Source organism: Aotus nancymaae, unplaced genomic scaffold (assembly GCF_030222135.1).
Source record: "Aotus nancymaae isolate 86718 unplaced genomic scaffold, 86718_ANA_hifiasm-v0.15.2.pri h1tg000210l, whole genome shotgun sequence".
NCBI lineage: Eukaryota > Metazoa > Chordata > Mammalia > Primates > Aotidae > Aotus > Aotus nancymaae.
This window is the reverse complement of record NW_026988625.1, coordinates 1,420,595-1,443,577: the sequence shown is the minus strand read 5'-3', so window position 1 is coordinate 1,443,577 and position 22,983 is coordinate 1,420,595. Positions and strand designations below refer to the sequence as shown.

Genomic DNA, 22,983 nt, shown 5'->3' with positions numbered 1-22,983 from the left:
CCAAGCTTTGCTTTGCTCATGTCCCAACCTAGGCCTGACTGAAGCCCTTTTTACCTGGGCACTTCCTGATCCTCCCAGAAGGATGCCCAACATGGGCGTGTGTGTGTGTGTGCACTGTGTGTGTGTGTTACAGCTCAGCTATCATGCTGCGTTCTTCCGAAGACAAGTCAGCTTCACCCAAGCCCCTGGCATAAGCCGAGAATCTGACTCTTGACTTTGAACTCAACTCACCAGCCAATTGACAACTTGTGCACTCAGGACATTAGGCACTCATAGTGGCGTCAGTGAGGAGCTGACACTTGTCCCCTAGGAACCTTAAATACAGCTGGAAAGTCCAGTGACACATATGGGATGAGAGGCACCCAGAGAGGAAGGTGGAGTGAGTGACCAGGGTCCAGGGGGTCAGGGTCCTATCAGTGATTGTTCCAGGGAGGCCCTGTGGGGGCAGAGGGCAGGGTATTTGGGATGACAGGAACAGAGTGTGCCCAGGAATAAGAGGACATGGTTTAGGCTTTGATGAGAGGAAATACAGGTGTGGTGACCCTATGGCCTTGGAGGGGTGTGGAAAAACACCTTGAGGGAGAACAGCATCTGGACAGTGAGGGCTGAGGGCAACAGGGAAAGGAGATGAGATGTTTTTCTGGGGCCGTGGGGATGTGAGGAGGGTGTGATCTTGGGCAACCAGAAGTGGACATGTGCACAGGGTATCAGGAAGCACAGCAGAGACATGGGTAAGAGGGAAGATGCCTAGGTCCAACTATTTCCTTGTTCTGGAACATTCTATGGGGATAGGGTGATGAGCAAAGTGTGCCTCAGAGGAACATCAGGATGCTCTCCACTGTTTTTCCACAAGTTCAGAGGATTCTGTTCACCTTTGGAGATGGTCAAAAGTAGGATGGAACATATATAAACAAAAATGAGCAGACAGCATATTTTCTGATTGACAAGGACGACATTTATTGAGAGTTTACCGGGTGTAGGCAGAAGGGTTAGATGACTTGGGGTGGGAGGGAATCTGTCCTGGGATCCTGCAGCTCCAGGCCCCGTGGGTGGGGTGAGGGTTGGGGGCCTAAGAACATCCTGCAGGGGCCACTGTCTTCTCCACGGTTTTCCCCTCGTGCGTGACCTGGCAGCTGTAGCTGCTGCGAGACTTCCACTGCTGCGGCGTGAGGCTCAGGTAGCTGCTGGCCACGTACTTGTTGTTGCTCTGTTTGGAGGGTTTGGTGGTCTCCACTCCATCCCTGACGGGGTTGCCATCTGCCTTCCAGGCCACTGTCACGGCTCCCGGGTAGAAGTCACTTATGAGGCACACCAATGTGGCCTTGTTGGCTTGGAGCTCCTCAGAGGAGGGCGGGAACACAGTGACCGAGGGGGTGGCCTTGGGCTGACCTGGGAGAGGGGCAAAGGGCCGGAGGTCAGAGTGCTGGTGTCCAGCTGGAGAGCCCCTGACCTCAGTGTGTGAGGAGGGGTCTGGCTCCCCAGTGCCAGTGCAGGACCTCTCAGATGTGGTCCAAACTGTCTCAGAACATTGTCACTCAGAAGGGTGTGACATGATATTCCTAAAACAAGTCTGTCAGAAAACCTCTCAGCTTGGCCCCTGCCCATCACCTGTTTGGAAACCTTCCTATGCCTTCTTGGGATATTGTACAGACAGCGGACCTTCAACTGCCTGCCCCTGCCTCACCCTGTCATCCTGACGTGGTCGGGCTCTGGGCTCTGGCTGTGTTATCCGAGCTCTGTGAACCTCCTATCGGATTCACTCTAGAAACTTGTCACCTGACACAGCTGCTGTGGGTTGGGAGAGAGTGGGTCTCACCTAAGGACTCTGTTTCTACCCACATCTGTCTCTCCTGAGCCTCTGCAGTGGGGTCAGGGCCTTGCTCATCCAAGTCCCACTGTCTGTATGTCCTGATTTCTCTCTCTGTGGAGTCCGTGCTAGAGTCTGTCTGTGTTTAGGGCCAATCTAAAGTTTCCTCCTTTGGGACACAGAGAGTGCCCTCTCCCTCCAGGGAGAAGCTGTATTCCTAGAATGCAGTATCCTGGAAACCTTCCCATGAACCTAGCCCTGACTCCAGGAGTCTCAGCCCCACCTTCCCTGTGCTTGTCCTAGTTGGGATGGGCCTGGCCAGCGAGGCCTGGCTTGGTGAAATCAGGGGTTCCTGCTTCTAGGAGTGCTTCCCACAGAGAGCCAATAGCCACCTTCCTGCATGCCATGGCCTTCTGTGACCCTCACGTGGCTCCTTCAAGTCCAGAGCCTTCCCCTCCCTCCTGACTGTGCTTCATGGGTCCCAGGCCAGCTCAGGGCTCTCTCCTTGGGAGCCCATAGAAACCTGGAGAGGACCCCGCACCTCCTACCTTGTTCCCAGCCTGGATCCAGAGTCCCACAGCCTGGATCCGGAGTCCCACAGCCCAGGGGACTGGGCCCTGAGACTCTGATTTTTCATTCCCCAATCTTGGCTTTGAGAGTTTTGGGTCCTTCTAAAGTCTCCCAGGTGGTCACTCCTTCAAGCCCCTTGTTCCCTCTCCCCTGTGAGATGGGCCACAGCTTCCCCTGCACAAAGCTTGCTAGGCAGACAGAAGCCCAGGCAGGAGAGGACAGAACTGAGCACATTTTAGGGAAGCCGCCTGGCCCTGGCCGACACACAGACAGGCAGACAGACAGATGGACAGACAGATGAGTCTCAGTAGGTCATCCAGTCTAGTGCCCTACCTCTGCAGTCAGAGGTGAAGGGGTCTTGGTGACCCACTGAGGCAGGCAAGGGTCTGAACAGGGAGGGATGAGGTCCTTGCCCAGGGCTTGGGCTCCAGAGAGAAAGCTTCAGCACAGGCCAACACAAGAGTCAGAAAAGAACAAAAACAGCAGAAAATTGCCCAGTACCTTGGGGAGAGCAGGGAAGGAGAGGGGAGAAGAGACTCACCTAGGACAGTCAGCATGGTCCCTCCACCGAACACCCAACACTGTGACACAGGCTCATACAAAAACCCTCCCTGGGACACCCCCACCCGCAGCCCCCACCGCAGCTGTGATAGAGGAAGCTGGGGCCACTGCCCCTGGTGGCATCTGCTCATGAGGGAGTTCACACGGCCCCACCCTCCCCACCACAGAGAGAAGGGGACAGGTGATATCTTGTGACCAGCAGCAGGATCCCTAGAAATCCTGGTTCCTGGAGGACATTGGCATTTTGGATTTGGTTTTCCCACCAAACCATCATGCAATCTTGGGAATGATTTTATTGGAGGGCATTGTGTCACAAGGAGTGAATTTCCATAGTCAGGGATAAATGGTCTCCCTAGTGAAGCTGACTCAATACTGACTGCTTGGTGAACCCCTGGGGTGAAGCAGAGAGTGCCGTCTCCCTCCAGGGAGAAACTGGTTACCCTAGAGTGCAGTGTCCTGGGAACCTTCCCATGAACCTAGCTCTGACTCCAGGAGTCCCAGCCCCGCCTTCCCTGGGCTTGTCCTAGTTGGGATGGGCCGGGCCAGTGAGACCTGGTTGGTCCCCATTGGAAATGCCAGCTCCATTCTCCAGGGTAAAATGGAAGGATCTCCTGCACTCCTCAACCTGGTCTCATGTTGGTGGGCCAGGTGGGGTAGTGGCTGCCATTGCCTTATTCAAATGTGGGGGACATAAGGGAGCTCCTGAGTGTGGTCTCCAGATATCACCTTCTGCTCAGGGAAGTGAGGTCAGTGGGAGATCCCAGACCTGGGGCAGGAAAGGGACGTGATGAGACAGAACCTCTCATCCTCCTAGAAATCAGGAGCCATGGAAGCTCCTGGGACAATGGGAGAAAACCAGATGCCACCTGAGGAGGCACCTAGGGGTACATGTCCATGTTTTGTCTACACATTGTCATTGGCAATTCAATATAACCGCAGTGGGTCCCGCATGTCAGGTGTCCTCACCTGCTAGAGCTCACTCTGGCACTACATCCCTAGAGGATGGCCGGGCACCAGATCATCAATTATCAAAGTGGTGAACAAAAGGGAAGAATTTACATTTCTTCTTTTTCCCCAAGCATTAAGCCCACTCCTGGGTGCATAGGGCAGGTGCTGCACCCTCCCTTCATGGATGTGCTGCAGCGCTCACGAGAAGGAGGTGAACTGAAGCCTCAACCCTCTGCCTTCCTTCTCATCTGAGGCACAAAGTTACTGGTTATCAAATGTAACCAATTGACCCTCCACCTTCCTTTTCATCTGAGGGGTAAAGTTATTGATCATCAAATGCAACTAATGGACCCTCAGTCTTCCTTCTCATCTGAGGCGCTAAGTTATTGATTATCAAGCAACTAATGTCACTAAAAGAATGACAACACAACATGGGTGGCTTTGCTGGAAGTAGCCACATGTCCTGAGAAGGGATTATGCCAATGTCTAGCCTGAACCCCATTGAGCCTCTTGATGCTAGAACCATTTGTCAGGAAAAGAGAGGTTGAGGGAAGCACTAGGTTTCTGCTTAGGGTCACGGTGGCTGCATTCCGACTGGGAAGTCTTGGGATCAGCTCTCTGCTCCTGCAGCTCCGGCCTTGCCTGGGAAAGCCAGAGCCATTTGGGAGACAGCTGCAGATGGAATGGGCCTAAAAACACCTTCACCAATGATAACGTCAAGTATTTCAAGTATTTAATCCACTTAGAAACTACATTAAAAACCACAAATATGCAACAGCACCAGAAAGTCAACTAAAAATATACATAATGATATTCACAAGACATTGGATGAGACCCTCATTATGATGTCAAGAAATCCTTGATTCTCTCCATTTAAGTGTGCGATGACTTTGGCACTTGCTTCGTATCATCGCCCAAGGGAGTAGTTTAGTTCTTCTGCTGTGGGTAGGGTCGACTGTCCCATCTCAGCAGGAGAAGGGAAGGCAGGTGTGTGGACTCTGCTGAGGAAATGCCCACCAGGGGCAGTGGCCCAGCTTCCTGCATCACAGCTGCAGGTGGGGGATGTGATCACAACCACAACTCCGGGGGTCTCACTTCCATCCTCCCAGTGTTGTCTTAGTTTGGGATGGGTCTCGCCAGGTTCCAGTAAGAAATGCCAGCCTCAACCTCCAGGAAGTTGGATGCAAGCCCCTGTCACCCTTTCAGGGTCTTGTCTCATTTTTGGGTGTGTCTGGAGGGTGTGACTCAAAAGGGCTGTGTGAGTAGCACCCCAGAGTAATAGATAAATCCCACCTCCCACTTACAGGGACCAGTCTAGTTGGGGTTAATGGGCAATTCCAAGCACAAGGCAGGAGAAAGATGTGCCCAGGACAGATTGTGAACAGAGAGCAGAAAGCCATCGAGGTCCACTGGGTTCTTTCAGGAGAATCCTGAGTCCACTAGAAGAGGCACCCAATGGGCCACGGTGGGTCATTGTCATCATGAATAAAATAGAACCGTGGTGGACTCAAGTGTGTCACATACAGTAACATAACTTTGAGCTCACCATGATACCAAATAATTGTTTTTTTTTTTTTTTAAAGAGAAAGAGAGAGAGAATAGGGAGGAGGAAAAAGGAAGAGAAAGAGAGAGAGAGAATGGGGAGGAGGAAAAAGGAAAAGAAAGAGGGAGAGAGAATGGGAGTATTGCTTTCTTGCCCAGGCTAGAATGCAGTTTAGTAATGGGTATTGAAAACCTCTTGTATACTGATAATTATACTTAATGATGTAGTCAGGAAGGAAGAAGGGAAGAAGATAACAAACAAACAGCCAACCAATATTTCATTTAAACCTATGAAATGCTATGCGATTACTGAGGAGTGATTTACTTCCAATTATATAGTCACTTTTGGAATAGGTGTGAGGTGGTAATGTATGTTTTGTGTATTTGAAGTGGAGAGTTCTATAAATGTTTATTAAGTTTACTGTTCCGGGTCTGAGTTCAAGTCCTGAATATCCTTGTTAATTTTCTATCTCGTTGATCTATAGAATCGTTAGCTCTTCTTGTTACATTGATCCTTTTACCATTATGTAATGTCCTTCTTTGCCTCTTTTGATCTTTGTTGCTTTAAAGTCTACTTTATCAGAGGCGAGAATTGCATCTCCTGCTTTTTGTTTATTTGTTTATTTGTACTCTCTGGTTGGTAAATCTTCCTCCTTCTCTTTGAGTCTTTGTGTATTGTTGCATGTAAGATGGGTCTGGATGCAGCATACCGATGGGTTTTGGCTTTTTATCCAATTGAAATGTATATAAGTTTAATACTGGCGTTTGATGCTAGCTGGCTGTTTTGCCCATTAGTTGATGTAAATTTTTCATTGTATTAATGTTCTTTGCTTTTTGATATATTTTTGGAAAGGCTGATATTGGTTGTTCCTTTATATGTATAGTGCTTCTTTCAGAAGCTCTTGTAAAGCAGGCCTGGTGGTGGTGAACTCTCTAAGTACTTGTTTGTTCGCAAAAGATTTAATTTTTCCTTCGCTCACAAAGCTTAGTTTGGCTGGATAGGAAATTCTGGGTTGAAAGTTCTTTTCTTTAAGGATGTTAAATATTGGTTCCCACTCTTTTCTGGCTTGTAGGGTTTCTGCTGAGAGATCTGCTGTGAGTCTGATAGATTTCCCTTTGTGGGTAACCTGACCTTCCTCTCTGGCTGCCCTTAGTATTTTCTCCTTCATTTCAACCCTAATAAATCTGGCAATTATGTGCCTTGGGGTTGGTCTTCTTGAAGAATATCTTTGTGGTGTTCTCTGTATTACCTGGAGTTGAATATTACCTTGCCTTGCTAGGTTGGGAAAGTTTTCCTGAATGATATCCTGAAGAGTATTTTCCAACTTGGATTCATTCTCTTCATCATATTCAGGTACACCTATCAAACGTAGATTAGGTCTTTTCACATAGTCCCATATTTCCTGGAGACTTTGCTCATTCCTTTTCATCCTTTTTTCTCCAATCTTGTCTTCTCGTTTCATTTCACTGAGCTGGTCCTCGACTTCTGATATCCTTTCTTCTACTTGATCAATTCGACTGTTTAAGCTTGTGCATGCTTCGCGAAGTTCTTGTGTTGTTCTTTTCAGCTCCATCAATTCACTTATATTCCCCTCTAAATTGTCCATTCTCGTTAGCATTTCGTCAAACCTTTTTTTAAGGTTCTTAGTTTCTTTGCATTGGGTTAGAACAAGTTCTTTTAATTCACAGAAGTTTCTCATCACCCACATTTTGAAACCTGCTTCTGTTATTGGAACACACTCGTTCTCCATTAAGCCTTGTTCCGTTACTGATGAGGAATTGCGATCCCCTGTAGAGGGAGAGGCATTCTGATTTTGAGTATTCTCTGCCTTTTTAGGCTGCTTTCTTCCCTTGATTATATTTTTATCCATCTGTCGTCTTTGTAATTACCGACTTTCTAACTAGGTCTCTGAGCGGACGTCCAACTTTTTGATTCCCAGCGCCGAAATCTGAGCAATCCACTGCGCTGGTCAAGACAGCGGTGTTCAGGTTGATGGTGCCTTTCTGCCCAGGAATCTCTGGACTCTGCACCAAGAACTGCCACTTTAAGGCGCCAGCAAAACCACCGCGCCGGCCACAAGAGTCACTCTGGCGACCCGTGGAGCTCCTCCGCTGGGAATCTCCTGGTCCGTGAGCTACAAATGTGCGTCTGAAAGTGTGGCGTCCTCTCGTTCTCTGCGCTTTCACTGGGAGCTACGTGCCCGAGCTGCTAGTGATCAGCCATCTTGGATCTCTCCCAAATAATTGTTTATCTTCAGAAGATGGCGGGCAACACGGTCATCGTTATTAAGACGCTAAATGAAAGGAAAGACTGAACATGTCTATGCTATTTCTTACTGAAATAAGAATCACACTCCTAAAGAAGCACAGAACATATGAGGGCAGGGCTTTACAGACACTCAGTAGAAGGAAAGGTGGTCAAACTGAAGTGCAGTCACCTTGCATCCGTATACCATCTAACGGCACTGGACACTAAGTGTGAAGCCCAGGTGACGTTACAAATAGGTGACCCCACATGGGAGCCCACTAGCCAAGTGGTCTTGCTGAAAAGTCACACTGAACCTTGTTAAACCTTTCTGTCCAAGAACCCATTTTCAGGAAACACAGAAGCAGAGAGAAGCACTTGGTTCCAGCTTGGGGAGGCTGCAGACTGCATCCTGATCATGGGAAGGTCCTGGGACCGGCACTCAGCTCCTGCAGCTCCCGCAGCTCCCGCCTTGCAAGGAAATTAGAAATCAATTAGGAAGACACTTGCAGATGGAACGGGTCTAAAAACACAGTCACCAGTCACAATTTCAAACCATATTGAATTCGCATAGAAACGAAATGCAAAATCACAAAATACCAACAACACAAACACAGGTCTAGTGAAAGAAGCATAGGACATTTGTGAAGTGTTTGATGGGAAACTTTTTTTTGATATGAAAGAATTATTGATAATTTCTATTTAGGTTTGTAAGGATGTAGTTTTTTTTTGGTCCATATTTTCAGAGACACAAATGGGATATTTAGACTAATGGACATGATGTCTGCAATTTGCTTCAGACAACCATGTAAAAGAGAAGTTACTTGATTTTGGGTGGGTCAACATTAGCTGTATTATCCTCCTGTTTGCTTATTTTCTTGCTGTCAGTTTCCTGTAATATTTTACAAGGCAGTAATGAGAGGGCTTAGTCTTGGGACAGCAGAGGAAAATCTGGCATCTTACCCTGCAGGGCCATTGAGAAGGTGGAGACCAACATGGTCCTCTTTGCTGTAGGGGTCTCAGCTTTCACATCCATGAAATGGGGCCAGACGGGGTGGTGGGAATCAGGACCCTTAAGTTTCCTTCTAATTTGTAGGTTGTGATTTGGGGAAGGGGTGGCTGTGATTAAGCTCCAAGAGGACCCCCTTCTCTGCCCCACTATGGCCCTAGAGTTTCCTGCCCTTCCAGGCTCTGTCCCAGGCCTGGCCTGGCCACCCAGCAGCTCTCTGATGAAGGCACCTGTCACATCGCTGATGTCCTGGAGGCACCAAGAAGGGACCTGACAGCACCCAGCACTGATGAGGAGGGCTTCGAAGTGAGTCTCCCAAGGCCACTTCACCTGTTGTCAGGGACCCTGGGACAATTGTGTCTCTGACCTCGGGCTATAGGAGCAGATGGAGGGGCTGAGCCATGTGAGGGAGGGAGGGAGTAGGGCCTGGTGGGGTGGGGTCTAGGGTAGCTGAGTCCCATGAAAACCTGAACTGCCTGTAGCCCTCAAGTCACACTCACCCTGCCGTGACCTAGTGTGACTTGGCCCTGATACTTGGGTGGATACGATTTTGACACAGCCTCCATCAGACAACTAATGGATGCCCATTCTGTGCTGGGGATGGTGTCTTCCTTATTTGACCCAGTCCACCCAAGTCCAACCCTCACACAGGCTGACCATCATGGCTCCAGCCATAACCATAATCTAACTCTACCACATCCCCTGACTTTAGAACTTGAGACTTCACAGTTGAGATCTCAGCCCCATGGTCTCTTTCTGGCCTGGCCAGTGTCAACCCTGAGCCTGACTCATTGATCACAACAAATCACCTGTGCTCCTCAGCCTCACCCCACGTGCCAGCACTAGTGACATGAACACCAGGGGCTTGAAGAGCACTCTAGGGCTCTCTAAGTTGGTTGGGACAGTGAATAGAATTGACTTGTAAGGTTATATAAAATTAATTGTTTTCCAACTGCAGGACTTGTCAGTACCTTTCATAACTAATGTGCCTTATGAAAGTGAAAACTACACTGATGTGTTCCATTTCCAGCCTTTTCATGTCTCCCTTGTGATGGCACAACCATGGGCCGCTCACCTAGTAAATGGTCTCCTAACTGCGTATCATGGATGGGACAGGGAAGTTCAACCCTGTTCCTGCTCTGATCATGGCCTGGGCTCAAGTGTGTTCTGCCTCTAGCCCACAGCAGGGCCCCTGGAATACTCCTTGTTTCCCCCCGGATACCCCGCTCAGGGCCACCACTCTGTCCTCACTAGGCTTCCCAGGTGGGCAAGGACTGCATTTCAGGGACCACTCTGCAGGGACAACTTTCTGCTCTGGATCATGGTTCCCACCGACACAGGGAGCTCACCCATTCCCTGGCAGGTTGGGTGGGGCGTAGGATGACGGGGACATGGGATCTCACCTGGAACTATCCCTGCCCCTCAGCAGTGACCCTTCAGCACAGGCACATGACCAGACACAGACGGCACATTGGAAACCCTGGGTTTTACACGGTCGGGTCCTTATTGAGAAGTAGAATTGAGGAGGGTGTTGCTCTGGTCTGAGCTGATGCCAGGCTGGTGGCTCAGGGGTACAGTAGAGAGTTGGGGAAGGGGTGACTGGGTGAGATAGGACCCTCCAGAGAGATGCCTGAGAGAGGCTGTGAGTCTCCTCCCTTGGGTGACTTTCCCAATGGATGCAGAATTCTGTCCACCCCAGACTGAGAACCCAGGAAAGGTTAGGAATTATATGTAAGAAAAGAAAAACTAAGATAAAACAAGATGTCTGGTTGACAATCAGAATATTTATTGAGGGTTTATTGGGTGCAGGGAGAAGGGCTCGATGTCTTGGGATTCAGGGGAGAGACCTCTCCCCTGGGAATGTGCAGCTCCAGGCCCCGTGAGTGGCGTGAGGGTTGGGGGCCTAAGGACATCCTTCAGTGGCCACTGTCTTCTCCATGGTGCTCCCTTCATGCGTGACCTGGCAGCTGTAGCTGCTGCGGGACCTCCACTGCTCAGGCGTGAGGCTCAGGTAGCTGTTGGCCGCGTACTTGTTATTGCTCTGTTTGGAGGGCGTAGTGGTCCTTGGCCTTGTACCCAGCAGGGTGGTACATGTGCTGTTAGGCTGATTGTCACTGGTGAATATCTCCTAAATTGCTCTAGTGCTTCCTGGCAAGGCAGGAGGAGCTGCAGGAGCAGAGAGCTGTCTGGGGACCTTTCCCTGGTTGGAATACAGTCGTGCCTCCTGGAGCAGGAAGCTAGGGCTTTTCTCGGCTTTTATTTTTCTGGACAATGATTCTAGCATGGAGGGGACTAACTGGATTCAGATTGGACATTGCAGAATAGCTTCCAAGGACCGGGGGCTACTTCCAGCAAAGCCACACATGACAGATTGTCACTCTTGTAGTAATGTTAGCCGCATAGGATGGACAATAGCTGGAAGGAAAGCCAAGGGTTGAGGCTTCACCTCCTTCTCATGAGCGCTGCAGTGTGTCTGTGAAGTCAGAGCCCTGCAGCTAGGCTTGGTTCACCCAGGAGTGTGCTTCATGCTTTAGGAAGGAGCCACTTTGCACACAGATGATCCAGGGCCCAGCCATCAATCCAGGGTGAATAATTCAAGTGTATTCTCACTCTGAACTCTAGGATTCAAGCCATCTAATGTTTTTGAAGCCACTGTCATTCTATTTAATTGGTGATGACAGGTGGCCACCAATAATGAATATTTTCCCAATGGGAGTCTCCTAAAGGGGCATCAGACTTCCTCGCATGGCTCCAGGGAATTAAATGGCTCCTGATTAGTCAGAGGATAAGAGATTCTGTTTTATCATGTCTTTTTCTTTTTTGTCTTATGAGTCTTTCCTGCCCCAGGCCTGGAATTACCCACTGATCTCCCTTCCCTTAGTGAGAGGTAGTATTTGGAGACCGTACTCCAGAGGCTCCCTCATGTCCCCCATTTGAAAAAGACAGCCACCACCCCAGCTGTCCCACCCAACATGAGACCAAATTCAGGGGTGCAGGGGATGCTCCCAAGGTTACCCTCGCAGATGTGGCTGGCATTTCGTATCGGAACCAGCCAGGCCTCATTGACCAGGCCCATCCCAGATAGAACTACTACAGAAGGTAGGGCTGAAACCCCCAAGGTTCCTAGAACACTGCACTCTAGGGCCACCAGCCTCAGCCTCTCCTTCGGAGGAGAGGGGCACCCTCTGCATCACCCCATGGTGTTACCAAAAGTTGAATGGTTGGTTTCTACTTTGCAGAGAAGAGGCCACCTATCCCAATCTGTGGAAATTCACTCCTTAGTGACACTGATGCCCTCCAATAAATTCAATTCTGTGCCTGCATGATGGTTGGTGCAAAAAACAAATCCAAGGTCCCTATGTCCTCCAGAAGCCTGGACTCCCAGGGATCATGCTGTGTGTCACAGTGATGTCACCTGTCCTCTTCTTTCTGTGTGTTGAGTGTGGGGACTGTGTGGACTCCCTCATGAGCAGATGCCACCAGGGGCAGTGGCCCCAGCTTCCTCTTTCACGGTTCTAGTGGGGGTTCAGGATCAAGCTCAAGGTGAACACTAGCATGGAGCTGGAGGTCAAACAGGAAGGGTGTGGACCACTAAGTCAGGCCCAGGTAAAGTTAGTTTCTGGTTGGTTTGTGGATGGATCTTGATGATGGTCAGCCTGCAGGAGCAAGAGGACATGGGGAAATCGGGAAAATGAGAAGTCACCAATCCAAGGTCAAACTCTGCATCTATTGATTGCCCGGGGGAGGCTGTATCAGAGTTGAATTCAGGATGAGCTTCAGGGTCAGGTCAGACTGGATAAGAGCTGAGGGAATGTGGGCTGACAGCTCCAGGCAAGGGCTGGCCTCCACTAGGAGTCAGATCCCACAAACCCTCCTGTCCACTGAGCACCCTCTCCCTCCCTAGCCCATGGTGGCGCAGCCTCCCCACCCCATCCCATGTACACCTGCTGCCTCATCTCAGAGACACTCATCCCAGTGTCTCCGACGCAGATAATGTCAGCCTCCTGGGTGTGGAGGCCCCAGTCGTCTTGGTCAGTCCTCAGTGCCTGGGTACTCTCAGACCTCCTGTCTCTGCCTCCAGCACATCAGGGATGTGGCAGCTGCCTTCACTAGAGCTGCTGGGTGATCCTGATAGGCCAGGGACAGAGCCTGCAAAGGCAGGAAGCTCTGCGGTCACCATGAGGCAGAGAAAGGGCCCTTTGGTGCTTGATCACAGCCAACTCTGACTCAAATCCCAGCTTCTGAATTAGAAGAAGGCTTAAGGATTCTAGTGGCCACGGTCATGAATGAGAAAACTGAGACTGCCCAGGGAGGGCCAGATCCATAGCACTGCTGGGTACAAGGCCAAGGTAGTCTCCACACCCTGGGTGATGGGGGTGCCATCTGCCTTCCAGGTCACCGTCACAGCGCCTGAGTAGCAGTAACTCATGAGACACACCAGTGTGGCCTTGTTGTCTCCGAGCTCCTCAGTGGAGGGCGCGAACAGAGTGACTGAGGGGGCTGTCTTGGGCTGAGCTATATGGACAGAGGAGGGGGTGAGAGAGGGCAGACAGAACCCCGGGGTGTTGTCGAGCCCCTCTCTCTGTCTGAAGCCTCTGGGAGGGTTCATGGTATGGCCATCTGGTCCACCCGGGGCCGCTCCTCTCCTTTTCCCCATCCTTTCCACTTGTGCCCTGTGGAAAGCAGACAGCCCTGCGCCTTCCTAGGAGCCCTTCCAAGTCACCTTTCCCAGGTGGCCCAGCTCCTCTTCCTACAGCCTCCATTTCCCCATATACCCATGCCAGGCTGTGTTTCTTCTCTCTTGATCTCTGGAGTCTGAGTTTAGAATCTGGCCTTGACCCCCTGGATTCCTCATTCCCATCCCTAGACCCCCCCACTTCCCACTTAATTCTTCCAGGACTCAGAGCCCCCTCTGTGAACTGCAGGTCCCTTGCTCAGCCCGTAGGACTGTCCTGGCAGGCAGCGTGTGGGGAGACCTGAGCCTGCTTTGAACTGGAGCCTCCTAGCCCCACAGGCACCAGGCTCTGCCCCAGCCCAGCCCACTCAGCTCTCCTGGCAGGGGGTGGGCTCCACCTAGACAAGCCTCTCTGCTCCTCTGAGGCTCTGGGGTGTCTCTTCTCTCTGCAAGCCCAGCCACAGAATGCTTCACCTCAGCTGTGTTCTTGGGGCTGCTCCCTTAGACTATGAGACTCAGCAGCCTCTGTGCCCACCCCAGCAACCTCTGATGACCCTGAACTTCTCCTGGTAGCCATGGAGTTCTCTCCACCCCTCATTCACTCCCGTGTGGTCATCTCCTGAGTCTAACATGCCCTTTGAGGAAGGCAGGAGTCTGATCCATGAACAGACACCAGACCCCAGAGGTGACGGGGCTCCAGGGACAGACACATCTCTGCCTTAAGAGACCCTCTCCTTTCTAATGACTGTCCTGGGAGGGCTGGGCTCTGGGACCTCACCCAGTCTCATCCATCCCTCTGTCCTCATGACCCAGCACAGGCTAAAAAGCTGCAGCCTAGACCCAGAGCCCTCTCTGTGCCCTTCATTGGTCTCCCCTTGGGGTGACCTCTGTGTCCCCACACCCCTATGTGGCCCTCACAGGCTGGATGGGCATCCAGCCCTTAGCCTAGACCCTGGGGTCCCAGGGACTGTCTCTAAGGCCACTGCAGGGCCCTTATTAGAACCGGCCTCTGTCCCTCACTCAGACCTCTGGCCTGGAAGAGGGGAAGGAGTTCTCACCCTGCCTGATCCCAGCCCAGGCTGCATCCCGCTGTTGGAAACTGAAGGCAGCTGCTCCCACTGTGGGGGCCCTTCCTGCCGGTTGCCCCAAGAGTAATGCACATCCTCCAGTCCTCAGGGAGAAAGGTAGGGTTCAGTGCTTAAGGCTGGGAGGGCAGAGGGGAGGAAGCCCCAGAGAGAGCAAACGGATTTTCCAGAGACAGCAGAGGATGAGACAGGCTGGGAAAAGCTGAGAGCCACTTACCTAGGATGATGACCTGGGTCTTAGATCCAAAGATGTAACACAGTGACTGAGGCTCGGACCAAAACCCCAGAGGCCAGCACCTGGGGTCTGCTCCCTGGGGGCTGGGCTGGAGCAGGAGCCTGCTGTGCATGAAGGGCACAGGGTTGCAGTGGGCAGGCTAGGCGTGAGGCAGGGGGGTGGCCAGCCCCCAGAAGTGTCCTGTACCTGTCCCCTGTCCACGGCAAGTGTCACCCACAGCCTTGGAGTCACCCCGGTGTGTGTCCTTCCTCTCTGAGGCTGTAGATGCTGACGGCAACACTGGGACAAATAGGTCCCAGCAACTCCCTGAGTGACATATCCCCTCCTGTGCAGTGTGGCAGAGGAGTGCTGAGTTGGCTTGGACCCATTCAACCTCATCTGGCCTCATTTAAAGGGCTTCTGAGTTTTCCACACAAGTGTCCCCAGTCAAGCCAGGCTGGCTTTGTCTCTGGGTTGAGAACACTGGGTCATTGCTGACTCAAGTGGTGTGATTCCTCCACTTTCTATCCATGGAGATGCAGCTCAGTCCCACTTTGTGCATGAAGCTTTTTTTGATATCTCAGATTATTTTTTCCATCTACCTATCCATCCAATTGTCCATCCAGCTGTTCATCTATTTATCTGTTTGTTCATCAATCTATCATCCATCCATCCAGCCATCCATCCATGCGTCTATCCACTCATTCATCCAACAGTTCCCAAGCACCCATCTATATCAGATACTGTTTTTATGCTGGGACATGGCAGGATTCCCTGGCTCTCAGCTTCATCTCTCCCCGAAATCTCTCTGGTTAAGGCCAAAAAGTCCCTTGTCCCAGTTTAGTCTGCAGTTCTTCCCCAGTCCCTTGTGTCTCTGCAAGAAGCTCTTCTTTCTAGTCACTGTCCCCTCCTTGGTGTCTGAGACTGGCCCCTCTCCTCCTTCTTGGCTTCCCTTTCTCCCAGGCCCATGCCCAGCTGCTGACTCCCAGATCTCCACCCTGGGTTCTGCTCTCTGTATTCTCCTCATTGTCTCTGCATCTGACCCTCATTGTGCACACTCACAACTGTCCAGGGGTCTTAGATCCCTATTTCCAGCCCTTATCTCTCTTTTAGGCTCCAGATTCATGTATATTATGCCTCCTCAACCTATGTCTGCTTGGATGCCTTGTAGACACCTCCAACTCAACAGATCCCAGCTAAACTCATTTCTCTGTGACCTTGCTCCCCGACAAAGTCCTCACTTCAGCAAGTTACTCTTCAAGCCAGAGGCCTGAGAACATCCCAGAATGCCTTCCCCTCATTGTATTGTCCTCTGTCCTAGACATCCTAGCAAGATACTATTAACATCCTCCAGAGAAAAAGAAAAACACCCAGGTCACACTCTAAGAGTTTTCAATGGCAAGAATCCTCAGGTTTTGCCAAATCTGATTTTACTTCCCAAGGCAATTTGTTTACATGGGAAGATACCCATTGTGATGGGGCCAGCTAATTTCATCTTAGCAGCAGGTTGTAGTTAATGCACATGTATTTAAGCCATGTGCAGAAGATTTTTGAGACAGAATTTAATATAATAGTAATATAAATTCAGCACTTGTTTATGGTATAAAGAAAGCAAACATCTAGACTTTTTTAAAGTTACTGAAGAAAACTTTCTTAACTCAACGAAGAACATCTCCCCAAATTTACAGCATATTTATTATATTTAAAGGCAAAACATTTAAAGAATCAGAAACAAGGCAAGGTTGTCTACTCTCACTTTTATTATTCAACATATTCTATAGATTCTAGTCAATGAAATGACATTAAAGGGGGAGAGGAGGAGGTATAAATATTGGGGAGAAAGAGAGAAAATTGTTCTTGGCAAACGATGCGATAGTTGCCCACCGCCTCCCCCTGCCCCCGCCCCACACACGGAGAATCAGCTGAAGAACTGCTGGAATTAATACAAGACTTAGAGTGGCTGGATACAAGAGCAACATACAAAAGTTAATAGGGTTCCTTGCTACAGAAAGAGTAATCACTCAGGATGTAAAATTGGGAAAAAATTATAACTTCAATAAAATTATATTCACAAACCCTTTATGAATAAAAACATAAAGTGTGCAAGATTTGCATGAATAAAATATCAAATCACTTCTCTGAGTGAATGAAGAGTACATCATATCTCTGGACAAAAACGCCGAGCATTATAAAGATAGCAGTTCTCAAATTAATCCCATAATCTGTGATATTACAAACATAACACCAAAAGAATGATTTTTGAAAATTAGGGAACTGCTTCTACAGTCCAACTCTAAGAATGACGGATAATAGACATGACTATTTTGAGAAAAAGTAACAATGACGGGTTCTTTTCCTACCAGATACTGAACATACTATAAAGCTAAAATAATCAAAACAGGGTGGGCACAGGAATAGATCAATAGCAAGAGAACCACAGAAAGAATGTAATAAATCAGTAATGTAGTAGATGATAAAAGTTGCAACAAATGTGTGATGACTGGCTTTCCTATTTGGGAAATAAGGTTTTATTCCTACATCCACAAAAATAAACTCCAGGTGAAATAAAGAAAAAAAACACACAACAAAACACCAATACACTGAATGTACCAGAATAAAATAGAAAAATGACTTTATAATATTGAAATAAAGATGACTTCCTACACATGGAGGGGTCACAGAAACCATAAAGAAAAGGTTAAACCAGTTCAACCCATAAAAATTTACAACATCTTTATGATGGGAGACCCCATAAACAAAAGACTCATAAAACAGACTAGGGAAAAATATTTACAATATGCATACTACTCAAGTGGCTAAAATCCCAAATATATCCCAATATATAGATGCAAGCAACTGAATGGAAAAGCAGGCAACATGATAACCAGCTAATTCACATAAGAAATACAGTCAATCAATAAAAATATAAAAAATTTCACCAGTAATAAAATATACAATAAAACAATAAACATATTCATTTTTTTGCTCATCAGATAGGCAGAATATAAAAAGATCGACAATATTGTGTTATTGACAAGAATGTAGGAGAGAAGGCACAACCATTCACTGGAATGAGTGGACACAGACTTGGAAGCATTACCTATAAAATTTCAAAAGTGCAGTCTCTCTGATCCAGCAATTCCACTTTTAGGCATCTATCCTGGGGAGATAATATGAATGCACTTTGCAGGCATACACACATGGATTTCCACTGCAGCATCATTTGTCATTTAGATTTTTTAGTGGAAATAACCTAGATGCCCATTAATAGGGGAATGATTAAATAAATTATGGCTCATCTAAACTTTGCTTATAAAGCCATGTGAATGTGGTTAATCCATATGGACTGATATAGAAAATGTCAATAATAGATTATTTTTAAAGTTGGTAATATGCGGAATATGGCTCTATTTTTCCAAAATAAAATCCCAACACCAGTTCTGTATGTGTGTGTATACGTGTGTGTTTTCAGGGACATACACACAGGAAAAAGTCTGGAAGTACATAGAACAACCTGACAGTGGCCATCTCTGGGAAAAGGTGGGAGATGGTAAGCAGAAGCACTTGCTTTTACTTTATATACTTCTCTGTTTAATCTTTTTTTTCTTTTGCAAGAGAAAAGAGTAATGTACAGAAGTCATTACATTTTGTAAAGTGGTCATTACAAAAACAATAATGTACAAGAGTACATTACTCTTGTATTAAAAATTATATTAAAAGATAAAAATGAAATGTCCCTTTTTGTGACCGATTTCACAAAACCAGAAAATTATAAAGCCACAATGAAAATTAGGTGAAATCCCACCAGCCAGACAGACACATCACTGACATTTTTCTATATTTTCTGACAGATTTTTGAAAATGCATATATACTTTAAAAACACAATTGGGCCAGGTGCAGTGGCTCATGCCTGTAATTCCAGCACAAGGGAAGCCGAGGCGGAAGGATTGCTTGAGCCTAGAAATTTGAGACAAGCCTGAGCAAGATAGTGAGGTTCTGTCTCTAAAAAATAATAATCCTAATAAAAATTAGCCAGGCGTAGTGACCTGTAACTGTAGTCCTAGCTCTCAGGAGGCTGAGGCTGGAGGATCGTTTGAGCTCTGGAGGTTGAGGCTGCAGTGAGCTGTGGCTACCCCACTGCACTCCAGCCTGGGCAACAGAGCAAGACTTTCTTTTGAAACAACAACAACAAAACAACCCCAAATACAATTGTGTTTTTTTCACACCCTTTTTGGTAGATATGATATTTGGGTTACTTCCAGTTTTCTCCCATCATTCATAATGCTGAGCTAACCACCCTTGTTATAAACATTTGGTTACAGCTTTGATTATTCCTCCCTTAAGATAAATTCCTAGAGTGGAATTGCCCAATTTAGATAAATACATTTTGTTTTTTTACTCACCACCTATTGCTAAAATAGTTATACATTTTCAATGCCCATCGACAGTCCCACAGAGTGCCTGTTCCTCTCTGCTTAGCCATCACTTCAGCTTCACGCTCCTGTTTCATAAGAATCTGGGATCCTGGGTGCTCTGGACCTGTGCCTCCTCCCCACCCCCAGGGCACGGCTCCTTCCAGGCTCCCCACCTACCCTGGACCTGGCTGTCACTCCCTCTCCTCTCTCCTCTAATCTGGCCTTGCATCAGCCTTCGATCTGGTGACAATTTTTCCAAAAACACAAATCCAACTCTGATAATCAATCTCCTACCTAAATCTCTCCAAGGACTTGTCCTGGACCCTGGGATGGGTCATGGACCCTATGGTCTTCATGCGTCCCCTTTCCAGTCACCCAGGAACCCCCAGCCTCACCCCTCGCTCTCTTCTCCTCGGGTGCTGCCCATCACCAGCCAGTGCCCCTTGATCTGTGAGACCAGCCTGGGCACCCCCCACAGAGGGAGCTCCCCTCTCCCTTTATTGCTCCAAACATGGGCCATGCGCCTGTTCCAATGACTGGACAGTGCCCCTCGGTTCAGCCCACCCTCCCTGTGTCCCTGAGCCTGGCCCCAATCAGCATTTATGAGCAAGTTGGTGAATGGAGGGCTTTAGGGGAGACCAAGCCAAGCCCTCACTGCCTTCTCCAGGGAGTGGCCCCTGCCCTCACTGGGCAGGAGGCACATGGGCAGAGACGAGGAGGAGGAAGAGGAGGAGCAGGAACAGGCCTGGACACCCTGTGGGGACAGTGGCCACCACCCCCTGTGGATGTCCTGCCCCTGCCTCTGTTCCTGCCCTACCCAGGGGACTAGGACTAGGTGACTGAGGCACTGACCCTGGTGCAAAATTTAAGTAGGGCCAGAAAACCTAGAAATCAAGAAAAATAATAGTTTAATATGATATTACAAACAGTAATTAATTCAAACAAATCTGTGATGGACAAAATATCAACCTATTAGTTAAAGCCAGTGTCTCCCAGGACCCTCTGAGGGGTTAGCTTCCTCGTCACCTCTCTGGCTTGTCTCCCCTTGTCATCCTTTCCCAGCTTTGCCGCAGGACCCCCACATCCCCTGGAATCTCTTGCCCCTTACCTGCCCCACAGGCTCCACAGGCTGGACCGGCTGCTCCCAACTGAGGCTGCAGGGTCTGGGACCCGGCTCTGCGGTGTAGCCGTTGGGCTCAGTAGGCCAGGGGCGACCGTGGCCAGACCCAGCCACAGCAGGGGCCAGCGCTGCCTGGGACCAGGACTCGGCTCCTTGGGGGTCTCACAACCCACTTGCTTGTCTTGGGTTTCATTGGCCCTCAGGGTCAGAGGCACCTCTGGCCCAACTTGCAGCGCTGGCTCCCTGGAGGGTGGCACCCTGGTCCCTCTCTCCAGCGGGGCTGTTAAAGTGCACCCCAGTCCGTTGGCCGTGTCCTCTCCCTGGACTGGCTCTGGTCCCTGTCCCTAGTCCAGGCCCTTCCAGGGTCCATGGCTGTTATCCCTGGGGATCTCTCCCAGAGGGGCAGCTACCAACTGCCCTGCTGTGGTCAAGATCCAGGGCTCAACGGCCTCCCACCACAGCCGCCTGCCTGGCCCCGCCCCTGGGGCCCTGGGTGGTAACACTTGACCCACTTCCCTTCCCCAGTTCCCCAAGGGCGCCCTGGTCTGTGGAGCATCTCCCTAGGGCCTAGAGAGCTGCCCACCAGGAGTCTCCAAGGGCTTGAGCTCAGGGGGTTGGGGCTAGGGCTGGAGCTGTGGCTTCTTTTCTGATCAGTCCCCCAGGCTGGGTGCCTGCACACTGCACTCCAGCCAGATGGGACCAGCCCTTCCTTGGCTGGGTTGGTCAAGCCTGGCCGGCTACCCTATGATCCTCTCCTGAGTCAGGCAAGAGCCCTGCAGGGAGTGATTCTATATCCTTCAGGCAAGGAAGAGTGGTGAAATCATAAATGTGGAGTCTATCCAGACCCAGGGCACCTCTGGGCCTCAGTTTCCTTATCTGTAAAATGGGGAGAGAGTTCTTCTGCAGCAGGGAGGTTATGAGGGTTAAAGACATCATGTGTTTGCTAAGCAATCAGTGGGTGTTGAACAGATTCGGGTCCTCTTTTTGTTCTTTTAGTTTGGGATTCAGGACAACATGTGGGGTTTCCATGGGGCAAGTGTCCCTGTTTTACAGGTGAGAAAACTACCATCCAGAGAAGATGAATGCAGGGCCCAAGGCCATTCCTTGAGCAGGGAGCAAGCTGTGCTAGGATCTAGGAGGGAGCTCGCCCCCTGCATTCCTATTCATCTGTCCACCCGGAATACTCGTGCCTGGCTCTGTTCGACAGTGGTGGAGGAGGAGAGGGCTGGCAGGTGCTTTGAGTTGGGGTCCTTTTTGACTGTGATAAGGGAATATGATGCATAATACATAATAATAGCAATGCTCTTTAGTGCTGGTGCTTTACAAGCCTTAATCCTGGGAGCTAAGATCATCCACTGTCCCCCACAATTGAAGATGAGGAAATGCTGTCAGGCTGATTCCCTACTTTTTTTTTTTTTTTTGAGACGGCGTCTCACTCTGTCGCCCAGGCTGAGGGGCAATGGCACAATCTCAGCTCACTGCAACCTCCGCATCCTGGGTGGGTTCAAGAGATTCTCCTGCGTCAGCCTCCTGAGTAGCTGGGATTACAGGCACGTGCCACCATGCCTGGCTAATTTTTTTTTTTTTTTTTGTATTTTTAGTAGAGACTGGATTTCATCATGTTGGTCAGGCTGGTCTCAAATTCCTGACCTTGTGATCCGCCTGCCTCAACCTCCCAAAGTGCTGGAATTACAGGCATGAACCACTGCTTCCAGCCTGATCCCCTGCCTTTTTAATGTCCAGGGCCAAGAGGCAGTAGGGCTGGAGTTGGAATCTGAGGCCTGGTCCTTGCATGACACCAGGGCATGCTTTGCTGACGATGACATGGCTCTCTGGGTCTAGGTGGTAACACGCTGCTTGGTGCATAGGAAAACTCAAAACCCAGAGGAGCATGAAGGGGCGGCTGAATTAAACATGGAATAGACCCGGTTGAACAAAACGCTTTTGCTTTGTGTGGCCCCTTGCGTCATTTGTACTCCTTTACCCCCCATTCACCCCTCCCATCTTTTCTGTTGCCCCTGAGAGCCTAGTATATAAAAATGTTTGAGGAGATCTTCAAGACCCCATACCCTGGTGAGAAAGGCCCCTCCCCTGCCGCCTTACGGAAATGCAGTGAGGGTCTGCCCTCTTGCTTTCCAGTTACTTTCTCTGCCACAAAATCTCTAAAAACATCTGCTCACGTTCAGATCTGCTGCCCTCTAGGGCTCTCAATGTTTTGTTTTAGCGACTCTCAAAGGAGCCTCCTAGGACTTCCTAAAGTGAATTTCCTGGGGGGCCCCCTGGAGAATTGCTTGGTTCGAATTTTGAGTCAGATACTCCTTAATTTCCCTGATAAATTTGGTGACAATCAGAGCAGCCATTTTTGTGGGTGATGGTAACATTCAAATAGCCTCGGACTTCATTTCGTTGATAAAGATGATGGTTGTTGGGAGGCAGTTGTCTACTATGGATCTCTGCATTTCTGCATGTCTCTTGGGCAAAGGCACTGATTGCCTTTGTTGTGGACGATCTTTTCAAGGATTTTTGTAGAGTGAACAACCTCGGAAGATACAGAGGCTGCCACTCTTTGGAGCAGAAGGCAGATATGCTTACTGTCAAGTATAAAATGTTTGGGATCCCTGAGTTCTAGCATGCAGATGTCGCCTGGCCCACTTTGCATCACCTCGTGGAATTGGTGCAAGACAGTGCTAATACCTTGGCAACTGCTATTTTTGTGAAAGACAGACTAACCGTTATCTCTGACCCAGGAGTCTCGCATCTTCTGCCAGCATCCATAACACTGTGGCAGGCT

General features: G+C 49.3%; 2 protein-coding genes and 2 gene segments (V, D, J or C); all 4 read right to left on the bottom strand.

Moving 5' to 3' along the window:
- LOC135273040 (immunoglobulin lambda variable 5-39-like) overlaps nt 1-22,983 on the bottom strand; it is a 284,085-nt gene that overhangs the window by 9,949 nt on the left and 251,153 nt on the right.
- Nucleotides 1-22,983, bottom strand: part of LOC105706716 (immunoglobulin lambda-1 light chain-like) — a 108,775-nt gene that overhangs the window by 2,944 nt on the left and 82,848 nt on the right.
- The window catches only part of LOC105706715 (immunoglobulin lambda-1 light chain-like), an 89,807-nt gene that overhangs the window by 16,584 nt on the left and 50,240 nt on the right, over nt 1-22,983 (bottom strand). The gene's annotated exons all lie outside the window — the stretch shown is intronic.
- Nucleotides 933-22,983, bottom strand: part of LOC105706714 (immunoglobulin lambda-1 light chain-like) — a 392,758-nt gene continuing 370,707 nt past the window's right edge. For both annotated transcript variants that reach the window (XM_064371880.1, XM_064371879.1), the window contains exons 3-4: nt 2,919-2,956; nt 933-1,389 (exon numbers count right to left, since the gene is read on the bottom strand). In XM_064371880.1, coding sequence (XP_064227950.1) covers nt 1,070-1,389; nt 2,919-2,956 — 358 coding nt within the window. In that variant the 3' untranslated portion in view covers nt 933-1,069. The remainder of the gene's footprint in view (nt 1,390-2,918; nt 2,957-22,983) is intronic.